This window comes from Oryctolagus cuniculus, chromosome 9 (genome assembly GCF_964237555.1).
Source record: "Oryctolagus cuniculus chromosome 9, mOryCun1.1, whole genome shotgun sequence".
Lineage (NCBI taxonomy): Eukaryota > Metazoa > Chordata > Mammalia > Lagomorpha > Leporidae > Oryctolagus > Oryctolagus cuniculus.
Genome location: NC_091440.1, coordinates 16,788,286 through 16,802,925, shown reverse-complemented (window position 1 = coordinate 16,802,925; position 14,640 = coordinate 16,788,286). Strand labels below are relative to the sequence as shown.

Sequence of the window (14,640 nt, the reverse complement as noted above, 5' to 3'; positions counted from 1 at the left end):
TCCTCACCGGCCGGCCCCAGAAGGCTTCCGCGGCCTGCGCATGCGGACTCGGCGGCCGCCTCAAGGACTCTCCCGCCGCCTCCCTCCCGCCGGCCGCGGCGGTTTGGGGCTCGCTGACAGCTCCACGACCGACGGACGCAGCCTCCTCTCGAGCTTCCACGTTATCCTATCAGAAACGGGGCGGGGCGGGGGCCTCCGCAGCCTATCAGCGCGAACCACGACCCAGGCGAGCCCAGTAGGAAAGCGGCCAGGAAGAAGGCGATTGGACGGCGGCGTCGCCGCGGGGCGTAGCGTCGGCACGGCCCCGCCCACCGCTGCCTGCCTCGGCTGGCGCCAGCAGCCTCTTAGGCCTGAGCGAGAACGCACGGCGGGCGGGCGGGCGCCGCGGAAGCTTGAGCGCCGGCGCGGGCTGCTGGGCCCGGCACCCTTCGGCGTCCTCGGACATGGTGGCCCCCGGCTCAGTGACCAGCCGGCTGGGCTCAGTGTTCCCCTTCCTGCTGGTCCTGGTGGACCTGCAGTACGAAGGTGAGTCCAGCCCTGCCGTGGCGGAAGGAGTGGACTCCGGGGCCGGGCCCCACTGCACCTCCTCGTCTACACTCGGGGCGCGAGTGTTGGGGTGGCTCGGGCAGTGGGGCGAGGGCGACCACGGCCGGGCCTGGGCCTGAGCCCGCGGCTGGGCGGGGGCCGGAGCCCGGTTCCGGGTTTGTCTGTGGAAGAGGTGAGGGGACCGGCGGGCCGCGGGGCCGGAACAGCGAGTTTGGGGTGAGGAGCGGGGTCCGAGGGGGCGGCCGTGGCGCTTCCCGGGCGGCGACCGGGACGCCGAGGCTGGGGCAGCCGGCGGGTCCCCCAAGGTCTCCTGGGACCCTGGTTGGCGCCCGGGGATGCCGTGGGTCAGGAGGGCCTGCAGGAGGTGGTGGAAGTGGCCAAAAAGGGGGTGGTTTCTTTGCCGTGGAGTTCGGGGCGGCGGTGGGTGGGTGGAAGTGGAGTGGGGCGGCGTTGGCTGTTTAATGAACAGAGTGACCATCCCTCTTCCGTAGGCTGCGTCGCTCGTGGTGGTCCTTAAGCTGGTGCATTTAGAGCTAGGGTTGGCTTGGGGCTCCCGGGGGGCAGCGCGCTGGGTTTGTCGTCTTGCAACTCCCGACGTGGTGTCATGCCACTTAGGTTCGCCTTGCTTTTCTGAGTTCTCTGAGAAAGGGCCCCTCACAAACTTAGGAGAGCTTACGTTTCACTTGGGTCCTGTAGTCTGGAGTGTTGGCCTCTCCCACGGAACAGCCGAAGTGGAGAGGAGGCAGAGTTAAAGTCGCCTGTGCCAGTTGGACCAATGCTCCCGTCTTGGTTGCTGTGTGAAATATTCGAGTATAATGACATATTGGTCACGTGCACTGATCTATTTTCATCCCCATAAAAAGGGCTCCTTGGCAAGGAGGTCAAATTAAACACTCGAATATTCCATTCACAGGGAGTGAGGAAACAAAGTTAGAAATTGTTGATGGTAGGGGCCGGCGCCGGGGTGCACTAGGCTAATCCTGCGCCGGCACCCCGGGTTCTAGTCGCATTTGGGGCGCCGGTTCTGTCTCGGTTTCCCCTCTTCCAGTCCAGCTCTCTGCTGTGGCCCGGGAGTGCAGTGGAGGATGGCCCAGGTGCTTGGGCCTTGCAACCGCTTGGGAGATGAGGAAGAAGCACCTGGCTCCTGGCTTCGGCTCCGCGCAGCTCCGGCCGTTTTGGGGGGGTGAACTAACAGAAGGAAGCCCTTTCTCTCTCTCTCTCTCTGTCTCTCTCTCTCTAACTCTGACTGTCAAAAAAAAAAAAAAAAGTTATTGACGGTAAAATCCTCTCCAAATGTTGAACTCTTTTGTTTTTAAAAAGATTTATTTATTTGAAAAGCAGAATGATGGAGAGAGAGAGAGAGAGAGAGAGAGAGATAGATAGATGGAGAGAGAGATCTTCCTTCTGCTGGTTCCCTTCCCAAATGGCTACAACAGCCAGGGCTGGGCTAGGCCCAGTGCAGGAGCCTGAACTCTGTTGTGCTCTTCCACATGAGTAGCAGGGTCCCAAGTACTTGGGCCCTTTTCTGCTGCTTTCCCAAGTGCATTAGCAGGAAGCTGGACTTGGAAGCAGAGCAGCCAAGACTTGAACTAACACTCTTTGATATGGGATGCTGGTGACACACACAAACAATGCCTTAACCCGCTGTGCCACAATGCCCACCCTCTTTTGCCTGTTATTTGCTAAGAATAATACTCTCCTCTTTTTAGGTCGTATTCAGCACAGTGGCTTTTTGTTTTTCTTTTTGGTTCACCATTGACCATATAGTTTTTGAATTCCAGTTCAACAGATGTAGTGTGACAGCACTGGGACCAAGAGTTTGACAGCTTGGCTGCCCCCCACCCCAGAATATCTAGTCACATTAATGTGGCTCATATATTTTATTCCCTGGCATCTTCTAATTCTTAATCTCCCTTTTCCCCCTTCTGTAGTATTTATTCTGTAGTGATAGCATTAATGATTTGGTTTGAACACTGAAGAGAAAGTTGCTTGTGCTCTGCTTAATGTCATTTTTAAAAAAAGTTTAAGTCACAGTGGTGCACTTTTCTATAATTTTCATTTTTTTTCCCACTAGCTTATAGATCACCTTTTAAAAATTGTTGTTCTGTTTATGATTCTATAAGACTCTCAACACTTCATTTCCCTCTTGTGGTGTTTTCCTTAGGAGAACTTCATTAGGTTTACTGTAAGGTGTTGGTGACATTTCTCAGAGTATTCCTTTCTTAGGAGCATTGCTTGTGTAAAGTAGCAGGGCCCGAGTACTTGTGATGAAGAAAAGAAAGGAGCCTGTCTGTAAGCCACTTACCCATAGCCATATGTGGTGCTATTCCTCCTTTACTAATGGGGGAGCTGAGGATCCTACAGCTTGATGAAGGCTCATCTTGTGTGCACATTGGAGACAGAAGTTGTTTACAACACTTGTGGGTCTAAGCATTTGGTAACTGAGAACTAGTTTTTTTTTGTTTTGCTTTTTTTTTTCCGGTTGTTACCCTCTGACAGTGATTAACAGGAAGGGGATTTTTCTGGCAGGTTTACTACAGTGGTTCTCAAACTTAAGTATGCACCAGAATCTCACATGGAGGACATTTAAAAGCATAGTGCTGGGTCCCACTTCCAGAATTTGATTCAGTAGGTCTTGGTGGTGCCTGAAAATTTTTTTCTAAAAAAAATAACCAAGGTAGCAGGTGGTTGCCCAGGTGCTTGGGTGCCTCCCACCTGTGGCCCAAGTACTTGAGTCCTGGCTTCAGTCTGGCCCAGCTGGGTTATTGCAGGCATTTGGGAAGTGAGCCAGTGGATGGGAGAGATCTCTCTCTCTGCCTTTAAAGTAAAATTTAATTAAGATTCCAGGGGACCACATGTTGAGGACTACTGGTATAATAAGCTATATGGAGAAGTTAATTTAGTTTTCTATTTATATTAAACACTAGATTTTGTGTTGGGGATTTAAGATGCTTTGCTTTGAATTAGCAAAGTTCCTGTCTTCCAAATATGTTCTGTGTCTGGATTCACAGACCTTCTAGTTTTCAGGGAGGCATCCTGGTCCGAGGGTGCGCATGCTAGGCCGGGTATTGGTGGCAGAAGAAATAAAGTAGAATGGGGTGTGAGAAGAGCGAGTTTGAAAGAAAGAGTTGCATATGGTTAAGAATGTTACCAATAATTAGCTTAGATGGCCTAGTTTTCTCTGATTTTAAAATATTTGTCTTTTGTTTTCTTTTGAACTTTTCTATTAACTAATCCAAAGAAGGAAAACCTTAAGGTTGTAAGTTGAGAAGCTGGTGCCTAGCATCTACTTAAAGGCCTTTGAAAGGGAAGTCCAGAGCACTAGGTTAGAAATAGGATTTTTGGAGTAGAAAGAAAACTTTAGCAGTATGTATGTTAGAATGCTCTTGCTACAGGTATAGGAGTTATTTTGATTATTTGTTATGATTTGTTCTATTTAGTGATTTAAGTAGGAACACAGCCTGGGAACCAAACTTTTTCTTTTATCATAGTTTTATATCTTTTTCTTCCTTGTCTGGACTTTTTTTTTTTTTTAAAGATTTTATTTGAGAGGTAGACAGAAGGAGAGACAGAAAGGTCTTCCACAATGCAGGCCCCTCAATTTTTCTTTTATTTCACTGAACTGAGTTGAATATGTCATATAATTTGGCCACAGGGAAAAGAATAGTTGAAAATTTATATGGATTAAAATCATGATTTTTATTTCAACCTAACTTACTAAAATAGGCATGCTTTGTCTTCTGTAAAATTTCTTGACATAAAGACTAAATAAAGTAGCAAATATGAATGAATTTAATTTATTTAAACTATACAGATAACTTCTAGAATTACTTTAAATTCTTTAATAAGATAGTAGTATCAGTAGTACCTGTTAATTGGAGTAGTTTCATTTTTTGAGAGTACCTGGAAATGCAGTAATTTTCATTCTGTGAGATAGGGGAAGTTCTGAGATGGAGTACCTTGTAGTAATTAGGCTTTATTTTCCTGTATGAAACTAATTAATTGTGGTTAAGTTTAATGTCTATCACCATGTTCTTTCTTTGATTAATTTTGAACAGTTACGTCATGGGAACATAGTCACCTGTTCTCAAAAACTCAAACATAAATTTATTTATCTTTCCATACCTCTTGAAAGTTGCATTTGTTGCATTTGGAGTTCTGGAATATGGGAGTGGCTTGTTTAATCAGTCAGCAAAGGTTTACCTTGTATCTTTTGGAGAGGTAAACATAGTGTAAAACTCATGGCTTTTGCCTTTGCCTTTTTAGACCAATTGGTAATATGAGACATGGATTTGTGAAGCATCCATGTCCTTTTTCTCTCCTTTCTTAGATTAGATTAAATGGTGTATCATCATAGTCACTTCATTGCAAACATCATTTACTTTTCTTACCCCTGTATTCTTTGGTTTTTGTGTGCCTGGAGTATCCTAACACTGATTAAATCCAGCTTGGCTGGTTTTTTGTTCTTCAGAGCTGAAAAGTGCTGTCCACATCCATATTTACTGCACTACCTTTTCTTTTACTGAAGTACATGAAACATCTCTAGCTCTATTTTCTCTCCTGAAAATTTTGCCTCTAAACTTGTGTCTTTGTGCTGCTTTAACAGAATACCACAAAATGGTAATTTATAAACAACATAAATTTCTCATAGTTCCAGAAGCTGGGAATTTTTGTGTGTGTGTGTGTGTGTGTGTGTGTGTTTTTCAGGCAGAGTTAGACAGTGAGACAGAGAGGAGAAAGGTCTTCCTTCCGTTGGTTCACCCCCCAAATGGCCACTACGGCTGGCGCGCTGTGCCGATCCGAAGCCAGGAGCCAGGTGCGTCCTCCTGGTCTCCTGTGCGGGTGCAGGGGCCAAGCACTTGGGCCATTTCCACTGCCTTCCTGGGCCACAGCAGAGGGCTGGACTGGAAGAGGAGCAACCGGGACAGAACCGGTGCCCCAACCAGGACTAGAACCCGGGGTGCCGTCGCTGCAGGCAGAGGATTAGCCTAGTGAGCCGCGGCGCCGGCCAGCTGGGAATTCTTTGATCAAGGTGATCAAGGTGCTGGTGCACTTGATGTTGAATGACGGCCTTCTTGTGAGTCTTCATGTGACAGAAGGTGAGAATGCCATGGCTGAAATGGCAGAAGGTAGAAGGGCATAAAGGGCTAAAAAGAATACCTTGTTCCCTGTAGCCTTTTCTTTTTCTTTTCTTTTTTTTTTTAAGATTTATTTATTTACTTGAAAGTCAGAGTTGCACGGAGAGAGAAGGAGAGGCAGAGAGAGAGAGAGGTCTTCCATCTGCTGGTTCACTTCCCAATTGGCTGCAACGGTTGGAGCTGCGCCAATCCAAAGCCAGAGCCAGGAGCTTCTTCTGGGTCTCCCATGCAGGTGCAGGGGCTCAAGGACTTGGGCCATCTTCTACTGCTTTCTCAGGCCATAACAGAGAGCCAGGACTCGAACTGGCGCCCATATGGGATGCCAGTACTGAAGGTGGCGGCTTTACCTGTTGTGCCACAGTGCTGGCCCCTGTAGCCTTTTCTTTTTTCCTTTTTTTTTTTTTTTTTCTGACAGGCAGAGTGGACAGAGAGAGAGAGAGAGAGAGAGAAAGGTCTTCCTTTGCCGTTGGTTCACCCTCCAATGGCCGCCGAGGCCGGCGTGCCGCGCTGATCCGAAGGCAGGAGCCAGGTGCTTTTCCTGGTCTCCCATGGGGTGCAGGGCCCAAACACTTGGGCCATCCTCCACTGCACTCCCTGGCCACAGCAGAGAGCTGGCCTGGAAGAGCGGCAACTGGGACAGAATCCGGCGCCCCGACCGGGACTAGAACCCAGTGTGCTGGCTCCACAAAGCGGAGGATTAGCCTAGTGAGCCACGGCGCCAGCCTGTAGCCTCTTCATAAGGTGCTAATCCTGAGAACTCATGAGTGATCACTTCCTAGAAGGATCCTGCTCTTAATGTGACCACAATGGGATTTTATTTCAGCATGTGAGTTTTGGGGGATATTCAGACCTGTGTTACTGCTTTTTTCTTTATTGAATCATTGTATCAGCCTACAAATCATATATAGAACAATGGATTTAGAAGGTTAGTTGGTTTTGGTGCAAAAAATTTTGAACTCCATTTTTTTTTTAAAAGATTTATTTACTTATTTGAGAGGTAGAGGTAGAGTTAGAGAAAGAGAGTGAAAGAGAAAGGTCTTCCATCTGCTGGTTCACTCCCCAAATGGCTGTGACAGCCAGAGCTGAGCTGATCCAAAACCAGGAGCCAGGAGCTTCTTCCAGGTCTTCCACGCACATGCAGGGGCCCAAGCATTTGGGCCATCCTCTACTGCTTTCCCAGGCCATAGCAGAGAGCTGGATTGGAAGTGGAGCAGCCAGGACAAAAATGAATGCCTGTATGGGATGCCAGTTTTTCATGCCGTGGCTTTACCTGCTGTGTCATAGCACTAGCCCTATGTGTTTTTGTTTTCTGTCTTTTTTTATAACAGACATTTCCATGAACTTTTTGAGTACCCTATTTTCACCTTAAACCGCCTTCTACTGTCATTTGTTGATGATGATACAGAATTTTAAAGTTTGTTGGTAGCCTCCTTGTTTCTTCTGTTCTTTCCCTAGCACATTACTTCTGTAGTACTGCAAAATGTTACATATCTTGCATATACTATTTTTTTTTTTTCAAATTTGACAGGTGGTTATAGACAGAGAGAGAGACAGAGACAGAGAAAGGTCTTCCTTCTGTTGGTTCACTCCTCAAATGGCCGCTACATCTAGTGCTGCGCCGATCAGAAGCCAGGAACCAGATGCTTCTTCCTGGTCTCCCATTGCATATACTATTTACGTTTCCAGCTTCTCCCCTCCATCACCAGGCTCTCATTACATCAGCTTCTTTTACTTCCAAGTGTCAAGCCCATTTTTAAGCATGTTTATTGTGGTTTGTTGGGACATGGGAAGATCTTTTCTGAGATTTTCAAATGAGCCTTTATGTTTTAGAGAGACCTTCCTGACAAATCACCCTCTGCTTCAATTAACATTTACTTCACCTCCTTGTATTTCCTACAGGAAACGACAGGATCTGAAATACTTCATTTATTTTCTTGACTGTTCCTTTCGAATATAAGCTTTATGGAAGGGACCCTTTATCTCTGTACTTAAATGTTTAACATGAAGTAGACAAGCAATGAATGCTTTTAAAATGGCTGCCTGACATTGACTCTGAGCTGGTTTTTGCATAAATTTATTTTTCAATTTGAAATTCTTTTAGCAAGGACCCCATCACAATATTTATACTTACACAGTTCAAACAAAGATGATGTCCATTGAAATTGAGCAAACTTGGTGCTATGTTCTGACTGTTGGTTCCTCTCCCAGAATTCATGCATTGGCACTTAACACCATAATAATATTAAAAAAAGCTGGTACTTTTGGAAGTGATTAAATCACAAGGGCTCCACCCTTGTGAATGGGATTAGTGTCCTTATACAAGGGCTTTGGTAGATTCCCTTGCCATTGGTCATGTGAAGATGCAGCAGTGAGGCACCATCTGTGAAGCTGAGAGCCTTTATCAGTCACTGAATCTTCTGGCACCATAGTGTCCAGAACCGTGAGAAATACATTTCTGCTGCTTATAAATTACCCAGTCCAAGGTATTGTTACAGCAAACTGAATGGACTCAGACATATGGTTTCAATATATTTTTAAAAGTTCTTATTAATATAAAGATAACAGATGTCATGTGTTTCATAGGTACAATTCTTTTCCATTCTTTTGTTTAAGATTCATTTATTTATTTGAAAGGCAGAGAGTTAGAGAGGCAGAGAGATGTCTTCCATCCACTGGTTCACTCCCCAAATGGCTACAACAGCCAGAGCTGGGCTGATCTGAAACCAGGAGCCAGGAGCTTCTTCCTGGTCTCCCATGCGAGTGCAGGGGCCCAAGTACTTGGGTCATCTTTTACTGCTTTTCCAGGCCATCAGCAGGGAGCTGGATTGAAAGTGGAGCAGCTGAACTTTAACTGATGCCCATATGGGATGTCAGCACCGCAGACACATGCTTAACCTACTATGCCACAGCATGGGCCCCCGATCATTTTTTTTTTTTTAATGTGTCTTAGCCATTTGTGTTTCATCCTTTGAAAAAAATTTCTGTTAATATCCTTTGCCTATTTCTTAACTGAATTGTTTTGTCATTGTTATATTTCTTGAACTCTTTATAGATCTTGGATATTAATCCTTTATCAGTTGCATAGTTTGCGGATACTTCCTCCCATTCTGTCAGTTGCCTCTTCACTTTGTTGCATGTTTCTTTTACAGTGTAGAAGCTTCTCAGCTTGATGTAATCTCATTTGTCTATTTTTGCTTATATTGCCTGTGCCTCTTTTCTGGTTCACTTGAGAAGATTTTGTTACAGACATAGTTCAAATGTATTATATAATTAATCAGCTTTTTGTTTCAGTCTGGCTGTGGGGATGAAACTAACTTTTAGGTCAGGGTAATTGGAGAGAGGTGCTTATAACGCCTAAGGTCTATAGCTCAGTGTGTTTTTATTGAAAGTTTTGTTAATCATTGTTTCTTGCTTGACTATGGAATTGCTAAGAAGGGAATTGTCTTATTGTGTTTTCCCTTGAGGTTTCTTCAGCCACTACTCCACCTAGCTTGGATCTTAGGGTTTTCCTCATTCTTCATAATTTAAGTGTTCCCACCTGAATAACCACTCCCGGGCTAGCTATCTGGTTTGATTCTGAGTGTCTCCACATCATATGTTTAACTCTTCACCTTAAATTTCTTCACATTCTTTTTTATATATCTCAGAATTTTAGAATAGATCTTAATACTGACCTCAAGGGAAAATGTAGTTGAGAATTCCACCTTTTTCTCTGCTGTGGGGAGCAAACCGGACTAGACTGAGTTACTGGAATTAAGACTTGTTCTATGCATCTGCTCTCCCACAATATGGCGCTGGGAGAGAAGTAAACAGCTTCCGCACAGCTGCCTCCAGTTCAACCAATTAACTGTAGGACTTGCTCCTGATTGGAGAGCAGCGTACTCAGCGTGTGGGCAGCCGAGTTAGGATTGGCGGAGGAGGACTATAAAGGAGGAGAGAGACGGCATGCACCAGGAACATCTATGGGGAACATCTAAGGGAACCCGTGCAGCCCCCGAGAAAGCCGGCCGGCGGTGTGCCGCTCCCCTGCGGAAGTGGGGAATGTGGCCAGGGGGAACTGCCCTTCCACGGAGGTGGAAGGGATAGTAGCCAACCCGGGAAGAACCAGCAGCAAACCCGGGGAGGGCCGAGCAGACAGAAAGAACAGCGCAGGGTCCTGTGTCGTTCCTCCATGAAGAGGGGGAGCGACATAATGGTGCCGTGACTCGGATATGAAGCCTAGGCAGGGCTTGGTGTCGTTCCTCCACGAAGAGGGGGAGCGACACTCTGCCCTTCCTGTTTATTTTACTGACCTATGATTGATACTTGTCTATGGAGAAATCTGTTACTTAATACTGATTAGGAAGTGGCATGATGTTTGGTTGTATTATCTCTTAGAAAATAATGCTCGGCGCCAGCACTGGTGTAGTGGGCTTTAAAGCCCTGCAGTGCTGACATCCCATATGGGCGCCGGTTTGAGTCCCAGCTGCTCCACTTTTGGTCCAGCTCTCTGCTATGTCCTGGGAAAGCAGTAAAGGATGACCCAAGTCTTTGGACCCCTGCACCTGCCTGGGAGACTTAGAGGAGGCTCCTGACTCCTGGCTTCAGATTGGCCCAGCTGTGGCTATTGTGGCCATTTGGGGAGTGAACCAGTAGAAGGAAGACCTTTCTCTCTGCCTCTCTGGAACTATGCCTTTCAAGTAAATAATAAATCTTTGAGCATTATTTTCTTTTTTTTTTTTTTTATAGACCATGTGGCAAAGGAAAACAGTTGATCTGTGGCTCAAAATAGAGTTGATATATTGCAAAAAAAAAAGCCAATAATCTATGAATTCAGATGTTAGTGTCTATGAATTGTTGATCATCTCAGTTTTATTTGATAATTTTTGTTAGGTATCTTAGATTATATTTTGAATCATAATACATTTAAGTAAGAGAAATTCATTCAACAGATATTAAGCAAAGTATTGTCTAGGTGATATATAGAAGAAATGGCAGTTCTGCTCTTAGCTCTTAGATCAGATTTGTGAGAGACAGGCAAACTGCAAATGCTAATGTCTTGAGATAGGGGTTTTGCAAAGCGATGGCATGTAATTGTGACTGGGGAATGCAAAGGAAGCAGAACCCATAGAAGGAGCTTCCCTGCTAGCCCCCCCCACCACATATATACACACACACTCACACATACACTCTGAAGTAAAGTAAGGCTTCACAAGGGAGCTAGCATTTGAGGGCAGCATCTTTATGGATGATTTGGAGTTTTCTAGGTGGGCAGGTAAGGAAGGATGTTTCTTGAAACAAATGTAAAGGGGTGTGAGGTATGACATAGTATGTTAAGGGAAGTAGAGTCAGCCCATTTTGTTATGTGGCTATAAAGTGATAAGTAGGGCAATGGTAGATAATTGAGCCTGCTACTGAAGGGTGTTGTTAGCTTTTTGTAAATTTTTTAATTTTTTTATTTTTTTGACAGGCAGAGTGCACAGTGAGAGAGAGAGAGAGACAGAGAGAAAGGTCTTCCTTTTTCTGTTGGTTCACCCCCCAATGGCCGCCACGGCTGGCGCGCTGCGGCTGGCGCGCTGCGGCCGGCGCACTGCGCTGATCCGAAGGCAGGAGCCAGGTGTTTCTCCTGGTCTCCCATGGGGTGCAGGGCCCAAGCACTTGGGCCATCCTCCACTGCCTTCCCGGGCCACAGCAGAGAGCTGGCCTGGAAGAGGGGCAACCGGGACAGAATCCGGCGCCCCGACCGGGACTAGAACCCAGTGCCTCTAGGTGGAGGATTAGCCTATTGAGCCGGCTTGTTATTTGCTTTAGACCTAAAGGGATTCAGATTGAATCTAGCCAGTGATATGCAAATAGTGCAGAATTTTTGGTCAGAATACTTTTTAGAAAGACTGGTCTGGCAGCGGCATAGTAGATGAATTTGGAGGAAGGTGAGAGTCGGGAACATCCCAGTTAGGAGGCATTACTTCTCTTATGGGGGAAAAAGAGTCTTTACAACCAGCTTTTAAACTGGAACGTTTTGTTTTCGAAATGTGATCACAGTCTGCCAAAATAATAATTCTCTCTGGATGATTTGGATAGACCATGGGGATTTTCATAGAGGAAGTGATGTTTCCTTGTATAGTTCAATGAAAACTACAGCGGATAAATTGTAACATAAAGATTATAGGGGCCAGCACCATGGCACAGTAGGTTAATCCTCCGCCTGTGGCACTGGTATCCCATATGGTTGCTGGTTCTAGTCTTGGCTGCACCTCTTCGATCCAGCTGTCTGCTATGGCCTGGGAAAGCAGAAGATGGCCCAAGTCCTTGGGCTCCTGCACCCCGTGGGAGACCCAGAAGAAGCTCCTGACTCTTGGCTTCAGATTGGCCCAGCTGCGGCTGTTGTGGGCATTTGGGGAATGAACCAGTGGATAACGACCTTTCTCTCTGTCTCTCCCTTTTGCTATCTATAATTCTACCTCTCAAATAAAAATTATAATTTTATTTTGAAAATATTTTTTTAAAGGATAGAGAAATGCTGGATACCTTTTTTATTTTTATTTATTTATTTGGAATTCAGAGTTACACAGAAATAGGAGAGGCAGAGAGAGAGGGAGGGAGGGAGGGAGGTCTTCCATCCACTGATTCACTCCCCAATTGGCTTCAATGGCTGGAGCTGCTCCGATCCAAAGCCAGGAGCCAGGAGCTTCTTCTGGGTCTCCCATGCGGGTGCAGGCCATAACAGAGAGCTGGATTGGAAGTGGAGCAGCCAGGACTCTAACTGGCACCCATATAGGATGCCTGTACTGTAGGCAATGGCTTTACCCACTTTGCCACAGCGCTGGCCCCTGGATACCTTTTTAATACCATATGCAAGAGAAATTTAGTTTGACATGTCTAACTCAGCCTCTGGGGTATGACATGACATGACTTAGCAGTTCAAAGACTTTTCTAAGTTCTTTCTTGACTCCCACTGGACTTTAGGTTCAGCCTGTGTGCTTAGAAATGATTATGATTAAAAAGGAAAAGCACCTGGCTCCTGGCTCCTGCCATCAGGTCAGCGTGGTGCGCCGGCTGCAGCGCGCGGGCCGCGGCGGCCATTGGAGGGTGAACCAACGGCAAAGGAAGACCTTTCTCTCTGTCTCTCTCTCTCACTGTCCACTCCGCCTGTAAAAGAAAAAAAATGTTACTTTAACTGATGGGTTCAGTGACTGAAACATGCAAGCAAAGCTTTACTACTAGAACCCTTAGCATTTACATGCAGAAAAGGATCTTGTATTGTGGTGAAAAGAAAATTAGGTTCTGGAAGTAGATCTTGTTTTAATGGTTATTATAAATCCTTGGGCAGAAATGTTAACTTATTTCAATCTCACTTTCCCTAATTATGTGAATGCATGGAAGATGTTTACTTCCTAGGGTAAGGAAGATAAAATAAAGACATTGAAGTCTCCAGTGCATAGTAGATTCTTAAGTCTTTCCATGTTCTATTTTTTTTTTTCCCCATTTTATATGAAAGGCAGACAGGGGAGGAGAGGAAGAGAATCTTCCATCCTATGGTTATCTCTCCAAATATCTGCAATTACCAGAACGGACCAGGCTGAAGCCAGGATCCCAGAACCCATTTTGGGTGTCCTAAATGGGTGGCGGGGATCCAAGTACTTGAGCCATCATTGCTACCTCCCCAGGGTGCACATTAGCAGAAAGCTAGATCAGAAGTGCAGTAGCTGAGACTCAAACCAACCACTCCGATGTGGATGCAGGTATCGATGTCCTAAGCAGAAACTTAATGGCTGTACCGAATGGCATCCCCACGTTACACCTTTTCTGTTAAACATTTTCATGGATGCTTAAGGAAAGCATTTCACCTTTTTTTTTTTTTTTTTTTTTTTTTTTTTTTTTTTTTTACTAATGGTTTATATCATATATAACTTTCTTCCCCTTTCTTCCCTCCTTGAACAATCTTCTATTCAGTAGGTTGATCTGATTACCCACCCCACTGAGGAAATGTTTCATAAACTTGTAAATTTTACTCAGTGAACTGTACGTGTTTGTGACTTGATAGTTTAGAAATTGTGACTTTAGAAATTACTCTTAAAATAATCAAAATGTGCCATCTATGCCTGTTTTCATTCCTCACTGCAAATTCCTTAGGTATTACATAACCTAGGGATGATTTAAAGTATATGGGAGCATGTGCATAGTTGGTATATAAACACTTCACTTGTTTATTTATTCACATTTATTTATTTGAGAGGCAGAGAGAGAGAAGACAGAGACAGACATCTTCCATCCGTTGTTTCAGTTCCCGCAATTGTCTTCTGTAGTCAGGTTTGGGCCAGGAGCCACGAACTCAATCCAGGTCTCCCACATGGTAGCAGAGACCCAGATACTTAGGAACCGTCTCCTGCTGCCTGCTAGGGTGTACCTTAATATATGCTGTGTGGTTTCCTGAGCAGATTACCTGTTCCTTATTTGTCTTGCTTTCTGTTAGAATCTCAGTTTCCCTGTGTTTTAACCTGATGGAGTAACCTGCAAACTTTCATTCCTGAAGAATCCAAGTCAGTTGATCTGCTTGTTTTTTTTTTTTTTTTTTTTCTGTTTTGTTTTGTTTCCCTATTGCTGTAGTTTTTCATCAGCTTTATTGTTGAGCAATGGGAGTACTAGGACATGACCTAGCGAATCCCCTGAGTTCCGTGTATCCTCCTTTGTCTCCATTGTATAAAATTACTGGTGTTATGGGGAAGGAAGTTGAGTGACATGCCCAGAGCAGGTCATTTTATCTACATAATAATCTCCTTTGCAGTGGATGCCTTTTTACAGTAGATGTTCCCACCTAGTCTGTGATGGTTAAGTGCTGTTACTTAAGCCTGTACTGAAGTCAGAAAGTACATCTCAGTGGTGACATAAACCCCCCAGTCATACCTGTCCTGCAAAGGGGAGTGATCACAGAACTTTGAAAAGGTTACAGGTGGTTCCTCACTAATTTGTCTCTTAA

General features: G+C 45.2%; 1 protein-coding gene across 1 annotated transcript in view; it reads left to right on the top strand.

Annotated features, from left to right (window-relative positions):
* Nucleotides 1–295: 295 nt before the first annotated feature.
* DNAJC3 (DnaJ heat shock protein family (Hsp40) member C3) overlaps nucleotides 296–14,640 on the top strand; it is an 86,772-nt gene continuing 72,427 nt past the window's right edge. The window contains exon 1 of the mRNA XM_008260109.4: nucleotides 296–525. Within this exon, the coding sequence (XP_008258331.4) occupies nucleotides 444–525 (82 nt within the window). The 5' untranslated portion in view covers nucleotides 296–443. The remainder of the gene's footprint in view (nucleotides 526–14,640) is intronic.